The sequence below is a fragment of the Typopeltis vanoorti genome, chromosome 6 (assembly GCF_054136105.1).
Source record: "Typopeltis vanoorti isolate ZY-2024b chromosome 6, IOZ_Tvanoo_1.0, whole genome shotgun sequence".
Classification (NCBI taxonomy): domain Eukaryota; kingdom Metazoa; phylum Arthropoda; class Arachnida; order Uropygi; family Thelyphonidae; genus Typopeltis; species Typopeltis vanoorti.
The window spans coordinates 10,697,140-10,720,783 of NC_143554.1; the positions used below are offsets into that span (position 1 = coordinate 10,697,140).

Consider the following 23,644-nt stretch of genomic DNA (forward strand, 5'->3'; position numbering starts at 1 on the left):
GCCAAATCATGGTTTTTCATCTGAAGTCTTAACACACATAGCCTTCCCCCAATGGGATCCACTCAGCAACACAGTCTGACAGCTGGGGGCTTGTGAGTATCCCCACACCTGCCTGAGCAGACATTGTCAGGCTCACACCAGAGTAGTAGAGCTTCCACCCCTTATCCAGGTCGACAGTTCCAGAGCCTCTCCTCTTGGTCAAAGAAAGCCCGACTAAGTCTAGCCGGTAGCACTTGGCTTCCTTGACCAGTTCCAACTCCTTCCCTGTCAGAGAGAAGATGTTCCAGTTGCCTAAAGCCATAGTCTGGTGCCATTGTCGTTGCCATTTCTGCCCTTTTGCAGAACCATTTCTTTGCACAAAAATAGCATGAATATAGCATGAATACCGAGAAAGGATGGAAGAAAGTAGAGGAGTTAAAAAAATATATAAATCGAAAATAATTGGACAAAGAAGAAGAGGAAGATCCAAAAAGAGATGGTTAGATGAGGTTGAGAAAGACCTTGGAATTCTTAAAGTTAAGAATTGGAAAAGTACTGCAATGAATAGAGTAGAATGGAAAAATATCATGAAGCAAGCCAAAACTTATAAAAGGTTGTAAAGCTAAAAGAAAAAGTATTAACTATGGTTCTACCCAACTTTGCATCATCAGCAAATAACTGAATCTATATCGTTAATGTACAAATTAAACAGCAGTGGTGCTAGAACAGAGCCCTGTGGAACACCACTAGTCACAGGGCTTCTACTAGCCTCTACTCCTGAATAAACTACTTTCTGATATCTCTCCATCAACCACCCTCTTATCCATCTCACCAACCCTATACCCATCCCCATGTGTTGCAATTTATTAACTAGAATTCCTTGTTTTATCCTGTCAAATGCCTTTGTAAAGTCCAGCAGTATTGTTGTAAACCCATTACCTTTATCCAACTCAGCAATATAAAACATGAGCAAGTTACTGAGGCATGACCTACCCTTCACAAAACCATGCTGTCCCCATACAGTATCTAATTTCCATCTACCTATGACTATATTTTGCTTTTGACTAACTTATCCAATACTTTAAGTACAACTCCTGATATGCTGATCAATTGGTAATTTGTTACATCAGTCTTGGAGCCTCTTTTATGAAATGGAAATATCCCCCCCCCCCACCTCCCAGGGACTAACCTAGAGCTGAGACTTAGATTAAACAATATGGTCAAGGACACTGACAATTTTCTCACCACTTCATGTAAAACTTGAGCTGGTGTACCATTCCAGTCCCACAACTGTATTCACATTAAGGTTCTGTAATATGCTATGCACCTCCATTTCACTTACCTCAGTTCCCATATAAGGCTTTGGCTCTCTCTCTTCCTGCAATATCACCACCTGGATGATATACTCTTGCAAGCTGTTCACTTAGTAATTCTACTATTTTGACTGATTCAGTTACCTCCCTATCATCAGCATTCATTGAAATCATTCTGCCATATACCATATTTTTTTGTACACGTTTTTTTAGGAAAAAAACTTTATCACTGAATATTATAATGAATTTACAGTATTTCAAATATAAAGTAATAAGTAGGCCTACTTTCAACAAATACTTAATCTAACTAAGAAAGAGTACCCACCTTTTAATCATCAAAACCCAGATATTCATCTCCAGAGCTAAATGAAAAGACACTTGAAACCTCTTCTAAATCAGAATCTGAGTCCTCATACAACAAATTGTCCTCTGTACCATCCAGTGCATTACTAATTCCACACATCTTAAATGATTTAACCACTGTCTCAGTTTTCACAGCATCCCATGAAGCTTTGACCCACTCACAAACTTGCGAAATGCTAGGCCTCTTCCTTCTTCCTGATGACATAACCTCAAAATCTGAAGACTGCATCCAGCTGTTCCACTTCTCCTTCATAAATCCCTTAAATGGTTTATTAATACAGACATCTAAAGGTTGAAGCTGACTAGTTAGACCTCCTGGAATTACAGCTAACTGAGTTTTCAATTCTTTGAGTTTATTTGTAACATCATCTGTTCTGTGAGAATGAAACTGATCCCATACTAGCATGGCAGGCTCCTTCAACAGTCCACCAGGGTGCCTAGACCAAATTTTATCTATCCATAACTTCATTCCTCCTCCATCCATCCTGCCTTTTGAGTGAACATCTACAAACATTCCTTTAAGCAGTTTTTCTTTGGATAGCGTCTTCCTTTTAAAAATCAACAGTGGCAGCAATTTTGTCCCATCAGCACAGCAGGATAAAACAACCGTGTAGTGAGTTTTTTCGTGCCCCGAAGTTTTAATAGTAACACTTTTAGTGCCCTTGGAATCTAGTTTTGTTTGAGGGCACATCAAAAGTCAGCAGAACCTCGTCCATGTTTCCTATTTGCGCAAGTTCAAAATTTTCTCGTTTCCTTGCGTTAATGACGAATCAATGAAATTCAATCATTTTTTCTTCATGTTCAGCTTGGATCATTTGTGATATTTTTGTTTTAGTCCGCATACATAGCGGGTTTCTCTTCATGAATCTTGAACACCACGATGTTGATCCAGTAAAGTTGGCGATCCCACTGTTAGTGGCTATCGCTTTGCTTGATGAATAATCATTTTTGTAGACACTGAAAGTCCTGCTTTTCTGTGGTCTAAAATCCAAGTATTCAGTTCTGCCCATTTTGCAGTTCCACTTCGTAGGTTATATTTACTGTGAGTTGTTTTTTTTAAATCCTCTTCCTGATTCCGCCAAGTTCTTATCATTTTCTCAGTTGGGGATGGTCCGAAATGCCTCTCTGCAGCCCTGTTTCCATGTTCTTTAGCATACGCAATCACACATAGCTTGTATGCAATACTGTAACAATGGCGATGTTTTTCAGCCATAATTTGCCAAGAAATTTAGAGAAAATTTAACATCAGAAATTTATCACCGTTCACAACTGTGACAACAATTGGAAAGTTTAAACAAACAGGACACAGCTGTGATTGTTAATGACAGCGCATGTGTATCCACTGAACTCTACAAGTATTTCTCAAAGTGTGGTATGTGTACCCCCCCCAGGGGGTACGTGAAAGGTCTTCAGGGGGTCCGTGGCAATTTTCGGCAATGCATCATTAACGCACAGAATAAAATTCAATGTATCCGTGAAGTTTGAGATCGAAAAACATTACTATTGTATCAATGAATAAGGTACAGAGACATCTGCAGGCTGTGCAATATGTTTCTCAACCAACAGTGCAATTAGAGACAACTGGAATAAAAACGCCATTAACTAATGAATCGCATGTCCACCTCCCACAGAAAATGCTGTATGACTCAAGCAAAACCATAGGTTGCCGGTGTAACATATGGTTTTGTTTGAGTGAACGTGTTAAAATGAAGAAATATATAGTGAATATGTTTCAGATATTATATAAGGAATTCGGTTGAAGAGAATTAGCATTTGAACTCAACTGTCGGCTTGTCTTTGTCATTTAGTAGCACGATCTTTTGTTAATACAGCACCAATCATATGAACGCGGATGTCTGAAATTTGAGAAACACTGATCTCACACACACCGCAAGGAAGCAATAAATAAATCACGGAACTCGGAACAGAGAAAATTTCGAACTGTTTGAAACTGTTTTTCACACCTATTTTCAATGAAAAAAAGTGCGTCTTATACGCTGACAAATACGGTACATTCTTTCTTTTACTTGCAGCATATCGAAAGAACTGTTTGGGACTCTCTTTAGCCTGCATTACTAACTTCCTTTCATACTAGTTACTCTTCTGGGTATTATTACCCAGAAGGGTAACTAGTGTGGTAAGAAAGGCCTGTGCCTTGTACTATTCATGTGCCTGCTGGTCACCTTTCTCCTTAAATTCCCTCTACAATTCTTTCTTTTTTTGCAGTTCCAGCTTAATCATGACATTCATCCATTTAACTCCCATTTGATTTACTCTCCTGACTCTAGGTATGCAGTCTGCCATTACCTCCATCAAACACTCCTTTATCACTTCCCATGCACTATCAACATCTAGCCCTTGCAGTTTTACATGTCATGGCATCAATCCAAGCAATCTCCTAAGGTTGTCAATACTTACAGCCCTGTAATTCCACACACCCTTCTTAACTGAAAATTCCACACATTTAGCCACCTTCCTGGTCAAGACCATATGATCGCTCTCACCAATTGGTGACAACGTGGCCATATTAGTTACAAATTCTCAGATGCAATTATTAGATCGAGCACTCTCAAACTCCTAGTATATTCCATCACATGCTGTCTCAGGTAATTATCCCTTAGTAACTGCATACATTCCATTTTCTTCCTCTCATGTGTCCCCTCCTCCTTCCAAATCTATGTTCCCATAGTTGAAATCCCCCATAATAATAATTACGTCTCCACTCATTGAGTCTATTTGCCAATCTGTGAATGACTATAGAATGCTTCCTATAAAGTATGAGTTACACATTTTAGCTGATACAAATGCAAGATTTAGTTAGCAAGTACATGAGGACCAGATTTATTGCTTGGAGAGTAATGATAGAGGGTCATGTGTTTTCTATTTGGTTTTATGGCTCAGACACATTACATAATAATAAATTTAGTTTAATCCTTTATCCAAGTGTGAGCAAACAAAGTTTGCGCCTGAAAGTATCTTCAGAGTTGCCCGGTGCTGTACCACCTTACCCCAGTCCTGAAGATACTTTCAGGTGCAAACTTTGTTTGCTCACATTTGGATAAAGGATTAAACTAAATTTATTATAGTGTAACCAAGTGAAAAATAAACTTTCAGACATATTACATATTTTTCTATGTCACCTCAATAGCCTGCCCTAGAATCCAATTTACTGTGGAAAAGGAAACTAATAATAGTCTGAACTTTCCTAGATGCCCTGGTCTCCCACCAACCTAATGGTAACCTGTCCTTTTTAGTATATAAGAAACCCACTCACACAGGCTGATACATTTCCAAACTTTCACATCATTCATTCACTCTCAACAATACGGTGTTATAAAACACTTACCTATAGAGCTTATCACATCTGTTCCAATGAAATCTCTCTTGCAACAGAACTCAATCATATACACCACATTTTTCTACCTAACGGTTACAGTTATAACATTATCAAAAAAAAAAAATAAAATAATTATAATCAATCATTACCCCAATCCATAACTTTCTCTCCAGAAAATTTCAGTAATGCTATATGTCTGAGGCACATCAGAAAATATATCCAGAAGAAATACAATCTTTGCACCACTTTCAAGCCCACTTAAAACTAGCTACCCTTATCCACTCCACTAAAGACAAATTCCCTCTCCCTTCTCAGTTCTAATGTTCCTGCAAGCTGGTCTACTAAGGACAGACAGGAAGATCAGCTACTATCCAAATAGAAGAACATAAAATATACATCTGCAGTCATCAACCATGATTATGGTCAATCTGGCCTTGCAGACCATGGTTTGGATATAGCTTACAGAATCAATCGGAAAAAAGACCATCATGCTCAATCACAGTAAATTTAGAAGAAAAAGACTTTTAAGAATCTGCTGTTGCTCTTAAAAATCAGCCTAATTTAAATAAATATGGCTGCATAAGATTTCCCACAAAATACAGGAAACACTAATACTTCAAGATCTGTTTACATCCTAAGCCACTGACTAATTAGGATTCTAGTCTTTCTTCCATGTTTCACTTAGTTCTGTGCTACCTTTGTGTGTGTTACAAGTCTCATTTTGTACTCCCTGATGATGTCTCTGTAACTGAGATGAAATATTGGAAGCATTAAATACGTCTTTTAATTGTTTCCTAGTGCTGTTTCACACCATTAACTTTTACCATGAGGAAGGAAGTGCATTATCTAGAGTGGTTTTGATTTTTAATGACTAGTGTGAACTAGTCAATGACCTGTCATAGAGTAGTCGAGAGGTTACTTCATGCTTATGCTTACACTTGGATATAGGATTAAAACAAGAATACAATTTCTTGTTAAGTATAATATACATTGTATCCAGTTTCATTCAGAGTAGCACAGTTTCTTAATCCTAGAAACTGGTGTTTTATCCTATAAAACAGGCAAAAATAGTATGTAATGTGTTGATGTAAGGTTGTGTAGCATAAAGTTACAGACAAAGCGGCCCTTTAGAACACATGCAATTTACTGCCAAAAAAAATAGTAGCTGTGGTGGTGGGCAGTAGATGGCGCTGACGTAGATGATTGGTAGTAGAGGTTCGGTGTAGTGGTGGAGACAGAGAGTTGTACAATAGGTGTCCTCCCGTGATGAGTCTTTGGACTCCTTGGAGGTGTCACAAATAATAATAATAGAGTAATCTCCTGCAATGAATCCTTAGACTCCACAGAAGTCTCATATAATAACATGCTTATCTTATTAAAACCAATATGTGATAAAAAGAGATGCAAATTACAAGAAACTCAAATATATTAACTTTCCATAGTTATTTTAATCAACAGTAATGCCAAACAACAATCATTAATTGTTGTTTTATATTAAATTATATACATGTAAGAATTATGCTAGGATTACCATCACCATTAACTAGAATATAGTGCATGCTACTTTTTAGTGTTACTAAATATTTTATATCATCCTACAGTCAAACTAAAATCTGATGTATTCCTGCATGCTATCTTAAAAGAACTTCTGAACAAATAAGCATGAATTCTTTGCAAATACAATCTATAAAGTATTTTCACACCAGCATAGAAGTTATATTCTTCCCTATCATCTACTAAGGATAAATTGCCATCTCTATCCTTGTAGTTTATCAAGTGACCTGTTCCTGTCAAACAAGTATAGAGGCTTATGTGTTGGGCAGTTCATACTAGTTTATTTAACAGTATTAATTCACAACAGAGAATGATAAGAAAATAATATTTATTAACTTATTAGCTGATAATTTGCTGATATCATATCCAACATCTTCAGAGTCCAAGAATGGTAATTCGGTAAGTGGAAGTTAAAACTGGCATGGCAGCTAAACAGGTTAGCCTTCTTAAAGTGGTACCGAGACACTAATACAATATCAAATTATGTCAAAATTGAAAGTAAGTTTCATTCAGCCAAAGCCCAGCGTATTTACAAATGTGTTAGTTTAGCACTAGTGTGAACAGATTAGCGCTACTCGTATGGAGCTCTCAAAAATAAATGCAACTATCAACACTCTACATGACAAATTGTGTGATATTGTAAACCCAGAACAGCAGGCAGTCCTTGTCAGCATCTACAATGCAATGGCAGAAAAAGAATTCATGAAAGTCAAAAGCTGGCACCAGAAAAAATTTGAAAGCTTCCAATATCATATTGCTATGGAATGATCACAATTACAAGATCACATTGTTGTCAATTAATAATCAGTAGCCCTAATGGATGAAGCTATTAGTGCATTAAGTCAAGGGCATAACCTAGCCATTACACCCAGGCAAGTTCCAAAAGTAAAAATAATGGCTTCCATTGAATGGAGAATATACAATCTGCCTCCAGTGATAGCCAATAACATTCATTTGGATGTAGCCAACATCTTAATCTAATCAAACCTCTCGTTATTAAAAAAAAAAAAAAAAAAAAAAAAAATCAAATCAGCGCTTTAAAAGTTATACAGTAAGAACAATATTGTAATAACTAAAGCAGACAAAGGTAATCAAACTATGGTGATGAATTTAAAGAATATGAAAACAAAATGTACATACTTTTACAAGATCAGTCTACATACCAAATCATAGATCATGATCCTACTAACTCTCAAAAGAATAAATTTCACAAATTAGTGAAGAAAGTCACTTCCTGGCCAAAAGAAACAGTTAACAAACTCAAGCCTTCTCATGTTAAAACATCCCAAATATATGGAGCACCAAAAATTCACAAACAAGGTACACCCCCTATGCTGAATTGTGAATAATATAAAAACAGCGCCACATACAAACTTGCTAAACATTTAGCTAAATTACTAGTCCCTCCTCACAAATAATTCTTCCACTTTGTAAAAATTCTGTTCCTGCAGAATATATTAGAACACCATATCTGAAAAAAGTTCAGACATAATGATTAGTTTTGATATTACTTCACAATTTACTCCTGTACGGTTAATTGAAACCCTTGATTTGCTAAAGTGCACATTTCCCGCCAGATATATTTGAATTATTTAAATTTACAGTAAATGCAGATTATTTTGCATGGAAAGGAAAGATATACAAACAACTATAATAAATTTAGTTTAATCCTTTATTCAAGTGTGAGCAAACAAAGTTTGCACTGAGGTAAGGTAGTACAACACCGGGCAACACCTAGCAAAGGTGGACCAACCTAACATCACTCCTATCTCAGTATCTCCCATAATGCAAAAAACATCTCCTAGTGGATATGTATAATGCTATGCATTAAGGGAGGGGCCACTACCCAGACTGGTTTCGACCTTTATTGAGGTCTCATCAGTGGGAGCCAGGCCCAGAAGTGAAGATACCAAGGCAGAAGCAATGGAGAGGTCATCTTTACATATAGGAGTTGCCAAAAGGTGTGCCACCTTATTATTAAATTACTCTGGATTTAGAGAAAGATGTTGAGTTTATTTTTCACTTGGTTAGACTATCATAAATTTAGTTTAATCCTTTATCCAAGTGTGAGCAAACAAAGTTTGCAACTGAAAATATCTTCAGGACTGAGGTAAGGTAGTACAACACCAGGCAACTCATAGCAAAGATGGACCAAGCTAACATCACTCTTATCTCAGTATCTCCCATAATGCAAAAACATCTCCTTGCAGATATGTATAATGTTATGCATTAAGGGAAGTTGCATTTGAGCAACTCCTATAGGTAAAGATGACCTCTCCATTGCTTCTGCCTTGGTATCTTCACTTCTGGGCCTGGCTCCCACTGACGAGACCTCAGTAAAGGTCAAAACCGGTCTAGGTAGTGGCCCTTCCCTTAATGCATAACATTATACATATCCACAAGGAGATGTGTTTTGCATTATGGGAGAATACTGAGGTAGGAGTGATGTTAGCTTGGTCCACCTTTGCTACGAGTTTCCCGGTGTTGTACTACCTTACCTCTGTCCTGAAGATATTTTCAGGTGCAAACTTTGTTTGCTCACACTTGGATAAGGGATTAAACTAAATTTATTATAGTCTAACCAAGTGAAAAATAAACTTTCAACAAACAACTAGATGGGACAGCAATGGCTCCCACCTTTCTCCACTTTAGCCAATTTCTAGATAGAACACTTAGAAAAACCTAGCTATGGATACATCAACTCTTAAACCAATGGTTTGGCTGCACTATGTTGATGATGTGTTTGCTATTTGATCACATTGTTCAGAAACGTTAGACACATTTTTAATGTATTTAAATAGCCAACACCCTAAAATCCACTTCACAATGGAACAGGAAACTAATGACTGTCTACCCTTCCTAGATACACTCATCACAGGGCTTCTTGAACCAGCTCAACAATATGGTATCCTAAAAAGATTAACTCACAGAGCCAGTGTTGTGTGTTCCAATGATATTGAACTCACTCACTTGTATCACACTTTCTATAATGGCTATAATCCCCATAGAATAAAAAAAATACTAAATGCTTCACAGAAATCACCTCCATTTCCTATTACACAAGACTATAGCAAAACTGTTACTATACCATACATTCAAGGCAGCACATCTGAAAAGATATCTAGAGTACTTAATAAATATCAGCTACACACCACATTTAAACCATATGTCAAATTGGCAACTCGCATCTGATCACCTACAGATAAACTTTTCTTTATCACATATGAAGTGCCCTGTTCTTGTGATCTGACTTATTATGGACAGACAGAAAGAACTGTTGACATTCACTTTGGAGAACATAAAAAATACATTTGGCACTATTGTTATGGCAGGTCAAGTCTAACAGACCATGCCTTGGATACCCATTCACAGAGGATTAAATGGAAGAAACCAAAGGTGATATTATTATTATTATTATTTTTATGTTGTGTTCATACACAAGAGGTTGGTTGATCAACCTATAGTACATTAGTACCATGTATGGGTAGTCATTATTATAAGTCATAAGTCAGAAAGATTGTTTCTGGAATCAGCAGTAGCTTAAAACATACCCCAAAACTCACCAAGTATGGCTGTATCAATTTATCAAAAATCTGGGAGAGACAGTCATTTTAAGATCAAATTCATACTTGTTTTTTTCCTCTCTCTCTCTCTCTCTTTATCCAACAACCGATGCTACCAATTAGGACTTTAGTTCCTTGTGTTATCAATTACAAGTTTTTTAAATAGTCCCACTGTTATACCAAATTGTTGTTGTTACATGTACTGTGACAAACTGTTCTTATGCTCTGAAGATGCTGGATATAATAGCAGCAAAATATCAGCTAATAAGTTAATAAATATTATTTTCTTATCATTCTGTGTTGTGAATCAATAGCATTAAATAAACTAGCCTGTTCCTGCCAACTTTGCTACTTTGGGCAGACTGGCCATTCTGATCTTAGAAGAATCCAAGAACATCAAGACTACATATGATTTTTAGAATCAGAGGTTCCGATATTGCTTTTCAAGTTGCAGACACTAGACAGAGTTCATTGGTATCAAACAAAGATTTTACATGTAATTTCCCTTACACATGTTAACAATTTCTCAAAACATAATACTTATCAGTGTTATTTTCAGTTATTCATTAACTAAAAGGATGGAAGTATCAATTTGGAACATGAAAAATTTATTACATTACTTGGGGGGGGGGGGGGGGGCTAGTAGCAACTGTTTGTGAACTCTCCAGTGCAGGGCTAGCAAGTAGTAATGATTTGCTTCACAGTCACCCTATGTGGCTATATTCATGCATCATCATAATACACACTGAGATTTAGAAATCTTCATGGAATCATAACTTTATGTCATGCAATTCACACCCTCCCACAAAGTTATTCATTTGTCTGGGAAACTATATTTAAGTGGGAAACAATATAACAGTTCAGCAGCTGACTCACAGATAATAATTTAATTTACAAATCTATATTCACACATGAGCAGAATGATATAGGATTAGATGATATATTCCTATTTAGCCAATGTGGCATAACTTTTGCTACTTTTTTTATTTTTTTTGTACTATACAAGAGGAGAGATATTAAAAAGCGAAATTACTAACCTGAAGAGGCTCCCTAATTGTCAAATGATCAAACATGAAAGCAAGGCTGAAATAAAACAATTTTTTATAAAATTACCCAAATGGGGAAAAGAAAAGAGATCAATACTAAGATACAAACTTCATTTAACTTTTGTTGTTGTTGGTTGGTTTTTTTTAAATATCAATCATAACATTAATCCACACTAAAAGTAGCAGTGTGAAAAGATAAGAAATAATTAACATTTTTCTTCAACTGTTGTAATCCTTCAAAGTAAACTAGAGGAGAAAGAAAGGGTGGTTTTATGGATATGAAATTTTTCTAGGCACTTGTAAATTATTTCACAAAAATTTCCAAGTTATAAAAACCAAATTTCCATAAATGTAACATGCTTAGAGAATCCTTTACTAGAGTATGAATTACAAAAGCAGTTATTTTGCCTACATATCAATTAACAAGAAACACCAAACTTTCTATGAATATTAATAATTAAAGAATAAATGCAATAATAGCTCAGTTATGGTTATTCATGTAGAAAGTGTAATATATCACAGATAAAAAGTAAACTGTATTTATCTTTACTAAAGTAAACTGTTAAAGCTACACGATTTCAATTTTCTTTTATCTTCAAAATAATATGTAGAAGTGATTTTAGATCATTAAATTAAAAACAGAAGCTATTCTATTGTTAATTTAAAAACATTAAGAATTTATGATAGTGCCTCTGCAGACCATATGAAACAGACAATGCCTTTCAGAGAGAAAGATCTGAATTCAAAATCCTGTCAAGGGCAAAAGGAATCTTTAAGGCTTTTTTAAGTAAAGGCAAGCTAGAAAATTTCATATAGAGGCAACAAGGTTTTTTCCTCCCAGAAACTGGAGTTTTCATGTAACAAGACAGACAAACTGGCTAGAGAATACAAGCAACTGAGAGACATAGTAGACCAGATACAATTCATCATCCTATCAGATCATTAATTTTCTATGAATTGGCTTAGTAGTCAAGTTACTTGGCCACAATGGACCATGGACCTAATACTTAAGAACAAGTTAAGGAAGTTGGGAATTTACAACTAATTTAGACAGTAACACTTTTCAAAAATTCTTCATTAATGTTCAGCATCAGAGAAAAATTTGATCTCACAATGAAGAAAAAGGACTTTAGATTTAACAGAAGCATATCATGGATTTAATTTTCTATAGATAAAATGTAAAGAGAACAAATTAGTTTTATTAGTTTTATTATTGATAATGATAACAATAATAATAAATATGCTACTGCCCTAATTTTCCATTGTAATTAGCTCTTGTATAAAGTGAAACCAGATTTAGAGTTTGAATTACACATTTTTAAGATGCAAACAGTTGTATAAGGAAATCTTAATTTGTGGTGAAGAGTTTGTAGCACTATGTATATTATTATTATTGCAAGGGCACCTCCATGGAGTCCCAAACTATCAACATGATATCTATCATACCTCTCCTTGAAACCATTAACAGAAAAAGTGCTCACAACTAACTCAGGCAACCTATTCCATTCATTCACCAGTGTCCAAGCAAAAAATCTAGTCCTTATGCCCTTGCTAACCACACTCTGACCCAAATTTTAGGGATGACCTCTTGTTCTGTCCCCTATAGCAAAGTGCTGAAGCATTTTCCCTGCATCAATCCTATAAAACTCTAAGTAACTTAGAGTTTTATAGGATTTAGATAGCAATCCACAAACCCTTAATCTATCCTCATAGGGTGCATTCCACAGACCACTCACCATCTTGGTCACTTGCCTCTGGATCCTTTCCACCACTTCCTCATCCCCAAGAAAACCAGGTGACCAGACCTGAGCACAGTAATCCAGATGTAATTGTATCAAGGCTCTATAAAGAGAAATGATGACTCCCTTCTCTCTGCTTGTTAATTTGTTTTCCAATAACCAAGTAATCCTGTGAGCTACCCTGGCTACTTTAGCAATATGTCCTCTTAACTTCAGCTCTTTATCTACTGCTACTCCCAAATCCCTGGCTTCATCAATTTCCTGGAGTACAGTTCCCTTCATGTGATACAGAGCTAGTAATCTTTGTATCCAAAAATACATAACTTGACACTTTTCCACATTAAACTGACATGAAATTAATACAGTCCTAAAGCATTTTAGCATCATGTTTAGTGTTACTAGTAACTATAATGAAACATCATTTCCATGCAAGTTTGAGGAAGTTCTAATGTTACTTCCAGTTTTTATGGATTGCCAGCTACTTTGATGGACATGTTTTTATTTATTTATTGCAAGTAAAATGCAGTATGAATCTAGTTATTTCTTCACTGGAGGAAACTAAGCATAAGGGTGTATTTTAATGTTTTCTATTAAGTCAGTTTTGATATCATGAACACTGTCTCATCATACAGACTACTAGCGATCAATCTGAAAGTGAAACTAGTGAAGGTGAACTTGTTGAAATATCATAGCTGTTGTTGAAACAATAAGAGATAATGCTCGTGATAATAAAACTAACCTAACAGAAAAATTAAAATTGCATTATTAACCCTTTGAGCAGTAAAGCAGTATATATATATATATATATACTGCTATATATATATATATATATATATACACATATATATATACACACACATGTGTATATATATATATATACACACACACACACACACACACACACACATATATATATATATATATATATATATATACATATATATATATGTGTGTGTGTGTGTGTGTGTGTGTCTTCATGCTTCTGTTCCATAAAAGTTTTGAAATATACGGTGAGTGGTCATTCTATTAGGAACAATTTCCTGTTTAGGAAATTAGACCATTCCTAAAAACTTTGAGTCACATGGCTACAGTTTGCTTTGTATATCAGGCAGAAAGACATTCAAAGGTCTCTTTTTTTGTGTGTTTGATGTGTCAGAATGGGCAAAAGGTGTAACTTTAAGTGTGATATGATATTGATTGTTGGTGATGTTGGTGCCAATATCTCATAAATGTCTATTCTTCTGGGCTTTTCATGCACAACAGGGTTTACGGTGTACCAGACATGGTGTAATAACCAAAGAACTTCAAGTTAATGGCAGTCCTGTGAATTGAAACACCTCATTAATGCACAAAATCAGAGAAGAATGGCAAAGATTGTGAAACTAAATAAGAGGGCCACAACCAGTCAGATCACAGTTCAGTACAATAGTGGTGATCAGAACATCATCTAGGAGCACATAGTTCGTCATATGCTGTCACAGATGGAGGACAGCAGTAGATGACCATTCCAAATCTCACTGCTTTCAACTAAGAACAGGAAGATGCAGCTTCAGGGGGCACGTGATCACCAACACTATAGGAATGTCGCCTCGTCCCAGTTTGTACTGTATCATGCTGAGGCAGAACCAGAATATGGCAGCAACAAAATGAAGCCATGGACCCTTTCTGCCAAGTAGCACACAGCTTAGGCTGGTGGTGGGGGTGTAATGGTGTGGGGAATGTTTTCTTGACACATGTTAGGTCCTCATACCAAATGAATGCCACAGCCTATCTTAACATTGTTGCTGATCATGATCATCCATTTATGGATATAGTTTATCCATTCTCAAATGGGTACTTCCAGCAAAATAATGTGCCATGCCACAAAGCATATAGTGAGTTCAAGTGGTTCAAGGCACATAACAGTGAGTTTCCTTTACTTCAATAGCTAGCTCAGTCCCCAGACTTCAGCCCAATAGAACATCCCAGAGATGCTCTTGACTTGAGTTGGGTTATTACTGTGGATGGACTATGGATTTTTTTTTTTCTATTTTTATTAATTTTATACATTTTTTTGTATTTTTTTTACAGTCTGGAAAAGATGTTCTAGAGGCCAAACATGGAACTTTTTCAAGCTAGTTCAGGCCTCCAACAAGCAGAGTGGTGGTCTCGTGCTGGATGATGAAATTCATCTTCCACCTAAAGACAATCACAAACATCCATGCCCATGGCAGGAATATGAACCTGCAGCCTGGTGATTGGAGAGCAGGTGCACTAACTACTTGGCCAACAAGTGCTGCAACCTTAGTCATGTTCCCATTTTTTCCCCCCATGTATTTATATTCTTCTAAATCACTGCTAAAAAAGGTGAAAGATGTAGAGAAATGGTGGACACACAAACGAGTCCTAGCTTATCATATTATAATGAAAAAAACATCTAGAGCTTTCACAATATTGCAAGAATGCCATATATTGAATTCGATAGCTATGTTTGCAAATTCAAAGAAGCCACTTAAATTATATATTGTCTAACATAGTGCAAGAAAAACCAACTCTGGTCAGTATATATTAAAGACCTAACAAGTTGGGAACTAGGTTATGAAAGACATCACATAGTGCAGCTAAACAATGAGCCACATGTTTGTTATTTTAGCATGGCAGTTTATGTTTCAGGAATAACTCTAATGACATAAATGTTTTTTCATACTTATTTAAGTTAAGGGATATTACATCCCGTATTGTTTCTTAGCCGAATAAGAAACTCAAAGAGTTTCATGCCGAATACAGAAACAATATAAATTTCGGCGATTCCAAGTGTAAACAAATACCTGGATAGTGCAACACCTGACCCATTTGGTAGTGCAAACTGAGGCAATTTCTATATTTGGCATGAAATTCTTTGAGTTTCTTATTCGGCTAAGAAACAATATGGGATGTAATACCCTTAACTTAAATAAGTTCGTGTTGCCGAATTGAAGCCTTTGGCTCTTCATATAATTAGTTTTTTCATACATTTTATTCCTGATGATGCCAAAGAACAGTGTTTCTTAAAACTGTTCTGTTTATGGATGTATAAAGACTCCTTTGGAAAAATTAAAATATTTCACAGCCCCCATCGAAAAAAAATCGTAATAGAGACATATATTATTATAATATTTATTGTATTTATATTCAATACAGAACACATATAGCAAATATCGTAAAAATCAAATGCAAATATTACATTTTTAGCATCTTACATACATGTTTAACATGGCACATTTTGTGAACCAACACTAATGTGTGATTTTTTCCATTAAAATGTAAAAAATAACAAAAAAAGAAATAATAAATAATAAAAATTAAATACATTTATTTTAAGATACAAAAATATCTACTTAGTCTTAAAGCATTTTAAATTTGTTTTCATTATTTCATGACCCCCCTCAGCAAACCTAAACCCCCCCAAGGGAGGGGGCTGCAGCCCACAGTTTGAGAAGCACTATCCTAGACTATACAGACATTTACAATGTGTAACAGATGTAGTTTCTGAGCAAAAATTTTCAGTGAATGGGAAATAATCTTTTTTTTTATATCAAACTGACTTATTTCGAGAATAGCTATGTTACTTTATTATTTGTAATATTATCATATGTTTTCCTGATTAAAATATTTTGCAGGTATGTTTCTCTGTCATAATTCTGATAATTATTTTATGAAATTTTTCAGAGGATTTCTGCAAAAAAGAAATATTTCTATGTAGGGTTCTATAGTTTTTTTTTTATTTTTAACACTGCCATAGAGAATAGGAAACTGATTAAATAAACAATTTACCTCAGTGTTTTTTTCTTTGTGGTTCATACTGGAAATAACATCATAGACAATTCAAATTACAGAGGCTTAATTATTATTATTATTACGTAACACCTCCACGGAGTCCAAAGACTCATCGAGGGAGGGCACCTACTCTACAACTCTCTGTCTGCACCAACCGCAACTACCTTCAGCATCTACATCAATGCCATCTACTGCCAACCACCACCGCTACTAGTATTTTCACAGGCAATCACAAACATCCATGCCCACTGTCGGATTCGAACCAACAGCCTTTTGGCTGGAGAATGGATACGCTAGCCACTTGGCCAACCAGGCTTAAGGTCAGAATTAAAAATATTTCTATTAAAAAATGAATAAATAAATCCTGTAATACCTTTTATTCCTAATACAACTAGGCATAGCTCCTTTAGTACTAACTAAGTTTGTGAACATTGCTAGGCAGTTGGTCACTATTCTTCAGCCATCACTGATAGTGTTGGCTCAAACTATCAGCAAGTCTAAGCTCTCAGGGGAAAGATTATGGCAGACAGTTGCTGCCATCTTTAGCCTAAAACTCAAAAAGGTATATGTCTGAAATACTGTGAGTTGTACATTTGATTTTTTTTTTAACTGTGGGAATAAAAACTGGAGTTCTGTAGAATATTTCCAGTACTGAAACCACATTTTTAGACATATAACAAGTTTAATAATAATAATAATAATAATAAATATATATATATACATATGTCTAAAAGCATGTGGTCTCAATTCCATAAATGTTCTACAGAATCACTAAACCACAGAAACTTATGTAGTCATCTAAAAATCTGAGGTTCTAAAGAAAATTCCTTTGCCTGTGCCAAAAATCAACTAACTTGGGAACCAGTCAAAGGTCTAGAAAAAGTTTCTCTAATGAACAAGAATCAAACCTATAATTGTCTTTCTTCTTGAAGCAAACACCATTTCAGCAGGGCTATAAAGGCTATATGTTTCTATTTATTTTTAAAATTGCATGTGAAATTTATATGTGAATCTTATTATATCCAATTAACAAAACCCAACTCTCTTTGTACTATATGCTAAAAAAATGTAGAAGCAGCACTGATTAACTATAACAGTGGTATTACCAGCCTGGTTGATCACAACATAGTTGTCTCTAACCAACAGGCTATGGTTCACATGTATGTTTGTGAATATCTTCAAAGTTATAGATGAATTTCATCACTCAGTGTGGCACTATCTCCAAACTGCTCAATCAAGGCCTGAAACAGCTGGAAAAATTTCCATGTTTTGTCTCTAGAGCAGTTTCCAGATATTCTAACATGCCCCATGTGCAAACACACAAACACACCAATGAAATATGTGTGTGGGGGGGGGGGAACAAAAGCTAAGTTAGAGGAGAGTATGGTTTGTGATTTTAAAAGTGTTCATATCAGATCACTTATGTTAGAGAAATAAGAAACAATAAGATAATGGTTGGTTTACTGGAAAATCATTGTTTATAAGGTTGTACTAATTTTAATAAATTCGATAAACTGTAGAAAACATGTAGCCACTGAATAAATAATTTTATTTTCAGTGATGATTTTAAATGAAAGTACATTTTTTATCATTATGTGTTAAAAGTTTGCAAATGTTATGGATAGGATAGATAGCATTTCCACTGTACAACTGCAGATTGTTGCATGGATGCTTCTGGGAGTTGATGGAAGGTGATTTTAATTGCTGAGAATGAGACCACCATCCTGCTTGTTGAAGGTCTCAGAGTGAGCAATTAAAATCATCTCCCACTTAATGACTTTCAGAAACAACCATGCCATAATGAAATTTGAACCAATAGTCTGTACAGTGGAAATGCTATCTATTCTACCAAGCAGGATGGTAACAGCTAATTCAGGTTAAAAGAATCATATTACAGAATCTGCTGATTCAGTACTAGATCTAGCTCCCACAGATAAGACCTCAATAAAAGGTCTTGAAACTGGTAAGGATAGTGTTTCCTGAATTAACTATAAATAACTGTTCTTAAAATTAAAAAATATATATATATATTCAACCAAATGTAAATTTGGTTGAATATATGCAAATGATGTAGCGTTATTTGCCAGAAATGAACAGGACTCCCAACAATTATTTGAATTCCAACAAATATGCAGAAGTTCTACTATAGAAATATCAACAGATAAATCAAAAACAATGGTAACTGCAAAAGATGGGTAATTCCAATAAGATGCAAATTGAAACTAAATGGAAAAATATTAGAACAAGTAATGAAATTTAAATGCCTAGGAATAACTGTTTATAGTGAAAATATAACACAGAATGAAGTAAAAGAACAATCACAGAAGGCTAATAAAATATTAAGATATTTAAATTCAACTAGATAGAAAAATAAAGATGTAACAAAAGAAACAAAAGTAAGGATCTATAAATCAATAATCAGACCAATATCAATACACAACACCAGACATAAAATGAAAACATTTATGAAGAATGTCAGGTGCAACCCATTAATGAACTATGACCAATGGATAAAAAAAAGATGAGCATATTCAAAAAGAACAGTTACAAAACATGCTTAAGTTTAGAGTAAGGGGAAGAGGACTAGTTGTTCTCTGCTGGTGTGAAAATAGAAATTTTCACACTAGCTAGTTACCTCTTTACAAGCTAGAAAAGTTGAACCAGTCTTAATATATTAGGCTGAAAAGAGAAATAAAAAAAAGTTCCAAAGTAAGAAAAGGAAAAAAAGATGCAACTTTCCCCAGAAAGTGACTGAAGAGGTAAAATTAAAATTAAATTAAAACTTACCGGTAATTTAAAATTAAGTTTAAAATGAATACTGTCTGTTCTCTGCTATTAAGGAAGAAGTGAAGGAGTGAAGAAAATGAGGATGATTGGTTTACATTATGACTTTTAGAGAAAGTCAGCAACTAAAATTGCAACTGTTTCAGCAATTCTTCAACAAAGAATGATGTCATGTTCAAATTAAAGATTTCAGATCCAGAAGTTTCATTTCCAACTCTCTGGAAATAAAATTACTCTAATAAATTCACTGCCAGCCACTTGTGATCAAATAACTTGACATTGGAGGAGATTTTTTTTAAGAGTAAATTATGCAAAAAAAAAAAATTTAAATGCATTCAGAACGAGACCAAATATTCACTCACCACTTATCACTGTTTACTCACCTGTGTTGAGTGGATTTCTGGAGCCCTGCACTTGCCAAACAAAAAATTCTTTTACTTCCTTATTTACATGATCTTTGTACAGTTTCCATGGATGACCTCTCATTCTTGTATCACCTATTATCCTATGCAATAACTTACCTGTATCTGTTTGATATGATCATCTTGTCAAATTATATGTATCAATCATATTACTTCTCCTTTTCCTATCTACCAAGCCTTGAAGACTGCATTCTATCAATCCGTCCTCATCCTTGATATTCTAAAGTCCTAAGACACTCTTAGTTATCACCTTTGCGCTCACTCCAATGTTTCCTTATCACCAATATAGCCAGGTGACCAAATCCATGCATAAAAATCTAAATGAGGCCTAATTAGTGCCTTATCCAGTGGAACTATCTTCTCCTTATCCATACATGTCAATGTTCTTTGTATTATATCAGCAGTTTTATGGGTAACCTTTACAACTTTTGCAATGTGTCTGTTGAATTTAAATTCCCTATCCACCAAGATCCCCAAGCTCTCTTGCCTCCTCCACCTCCTAAAGCAAAGTTCCTCCAATATGGTAAACCTCATTACATTCCTATTCTTCAGCCAATAGTCAGTGAAATCTCTAAGGAAGATAACTTGAATGTCTTAACGCTGGAGAAAACCAAACTTGAGAACAAATCCAAAATCCCATCCCAAATTAACATCACCAGAGTTCAAGATCAGTACAATCAACATAAAAAGCCTGAATGGCAAGAAATGGAGCTAGCTGAAGAATTGGATAAGTACCAGATCGACATAATAGAGGTGATAGAGGTGACTGAAACAAAAAAGACAAAAATTGGTGAGATCTTTCTTAGCAATAAACACAAAATATTGTATTCAGGCAATGACAACCAAGGAAAAGATGGAGCAGTCATAGTATTCCACACTAAATACGAGGCTAATCTTCTTGAATTGCAGGCAGTCTCAAGTAGAGTGATGTGGGCAAATATGAGAATGGGGAACTGGACAATGAGATACATTTGTACCTATGGTCCCACAGAAATTTCTCCTAAAGTAGAAGTGGAGCAATATTTTGAGGCTTGAGAGAAAGAAACTGATACAATGAAAAAGGAAAAGTTGGTCTCTATTGGGGATCTAAATAGCAGAGTAGGAAATGATTGTCAGACATACAAAAATATATTGGGAAAATTTGGAGAAAAGAGCAAAGCTAATAATAATGGCAAATACCTGCTGGGTTTCTGATAAGGACATCAACTGGTTATTACTAACACAATGTTCCGACATAAAAATGTGCACAAATAAACATGGAGAGAAGAGGCAAGGAATAAGAAAAGGCTCAATGACTATGTTATTGTTGATAGTGATGTTTTCTACCTGGTGCAGGACACCAGAGCGTACAGAGAATTTGAAAGTGATCACCATTTAGTCTTGAGCAGGATAAAACTGAATTTCACATTGAAAAGAAAAACAAGTAAGAAAGTTTTAAAGCAAATAAAAGTTCAGCAGCTCTCAGATGTGAACTGTAGACTAAAATACACAAACATGATTGAAGAAATAATGAAAGAGTTTGAGAACAGGAACGAAACCTTGGAGATTCAGGGCAAACCCAAAGAAAATACTGATTGATTCAACCAGAGAGGCACGTGGTGAGGTTGTCTGTAAGGATAGAAAAATCAGAACTCCATGTGGACACAGGAAGTTAAAGAGGCAGTGACAGAAAAGAAGAAAACATAACAAAAGTTCCTGCAAATAAGACAGCTTGTGCTCTTAGAGAATACAGAGACAAATGTAAGAAAGCTAAACAAAAGTCATGGGAGGATTTTGGCAAGAACATAGAAAATAAATATCAAGAAGGTGGCAAGATATTCTGGTGGTTGTTGAAGAAGCTCAGAAATGAAGTAAAGAGTGCTGTAAAATAAGTTAGAGATGATAAAGGTGACATGAAAATAGGAGAAAAAGATATCCTTTAAGTATGGAGTAATTACTTCAAAAAAGTGCTAAACAAAACAAGCAGTGATGACAGCACAGTGGTAAAAAACACTGACCAGGAATGGAGTCAGGAATACATATCCATACTTGAAGTAGAAAAAGCCTGAAATGTGGAAAGGCAGCAGGAACAGATGATATTTGACCAGAAATGCTCAAGTATGGAGGTATAAAAGTCTTACAGTGGCTGTACTGCATAGTTCAGAAGGCCTGGAAGGATTGTGGAAGAGAAGCTTGGTGAAGAACAAGCTGGATTCAGGCCAAATAGAGGCTGTCAGGATCAGATTTTCACTTTACGACATAGTTGAGAAATCATGGGAATATATGTAAGTTTTGGAGATCTGGAAAAGGCATATGACAAGGTGCCAAGAGAGAAGCAATTCAAAACACTACAGTTATATGGTGTCAATGGGGCATGATTATCGTCAAGCAATACTTAGTCTTCACTTGAGTTGTAAGTCAGCAGTTAGAATTGAAGGAAGTACAGGAAGGTGGTATAATATTAAATCTGATGTCAGACAAGGATGTACATTTTCCCCTCTGTTATTCATTATCTATAGCGATCACATTATGAAGGAAAGCGGTATTAAACATGATATCAAAATTGGAGATGTTAATCTTAGCTCTTTGCTTTATGCCAGATGAGGTTATACTTCTAAATAAATCTGCTACAAATCTGCACGATTCTCTGACTAAAGTGAATGTAATAGATATGGTATGAAGGTCAGCATTAAAAAGACAAAGACAATGAAAATAGTCAGAAACATTGAAAATATCAATTGCATCGTGAATGGAGAACCTATAGAACAAGTAAAACATTTCAGCTACTTAGGCATGATTTTTAGTGAAAATGGTCAATTAAATATGGAAATAGACAACAGAATCTATAAAGCTGGTATGGTAGGAAGTCAACCGAATAAATTTATATGGATTAAGAGAAAAATTAGTCAAAACACTAAATTAGCTGTATATAAGACAGTGTTCAAACCAATTTTAACTTATGGATCTGAGAGCTGGGTCAGAAGTAAAACACTTGACCAAAGACTAGAGACAGCAAATATGAGAGTTCTGAGAAAGATTAGGGGTAGGAACAGATGGCATCAACGGCAATATCATATTAAAAATGAGGAAATTAGGAAAGAACTTCACATTGTCAACATCCAGGAATGCATTAGCAGAGCTAATCTCAGGTGATATGGTCACTTAAACAGAATGGGCAAGGAAAGATTAGCAAAACAAGTGTTCTCTACCAGGTTGGCAAAAAAAAAGTCCCAGAGGAAGACCAAGATATAGGTGGATTGAAAGTAAAAAGTGCCTTAGAACATAGAAATATAAGATCTGATAATGTTGGAGTCTTGACAGGTAACAGACTAATTTGGAAGAAAATTGTAGATAGGAAGTTAGTAATGGTGTAATTTTTCATGTAGTACTATCATATCCTGTACACCTCTTGAGGGTATATATCAGGAATTTTATGGTGATGATGATATCAATTTTTCTTGAAAATTGACAGTGCCAGAAGATTAATGCAAACAAAATGAGCCAAGTAATTTTAAGCCAGAGAAGACCGAAAGAATTAGATTCCAGGTTTGAATTCTCTGGCATAAAATGCACAATATGACGCTCCTGAAAGAAAGAAGCAATCATTGTGTAATTGGACAGGCAAAGAAACAGTGATTCTTGTGATTTCTGTTGTTCTGTTAGTAACAACAGGTTTGAATTCTCTGGCATAAAATGCACAATATGATGCTCCTGAAAGAAAGAAGCAATCATTGTGTAATTGGACAGGCAAAGAAACAGTGATTCTTGTG

General features: G+C 35.2%; 1 protein-coding gene across 4 annotated transcripts in view; it reads right to left on the reverse strand.

Moving 5' to 3' along the window:
* The window catches only part of LOC150105280 (general transcription factor 3C polypeptide 4-like), a 267,680-nt gene that overhangs the window by 59,189 nt on the left and 184,847 nt on the right, over nucleotides 1–23,644 (reverse strand). For all 4 annotated transcript variants that reach the window (XM_090394058.1, XM_090394057.1, XM_090394059.1 and 1 more), the window contains exon 11: nucleotides 11,147–11,192. In XM_090394058.1, the coding sequence (XP_090250184.1) occupies nucleotides 11,147–11,192 (46 nt within the window). The remainder of the gene's footprint in view (nucleotides 1–11,146; nucleotides 11,193–23,644) is intronic.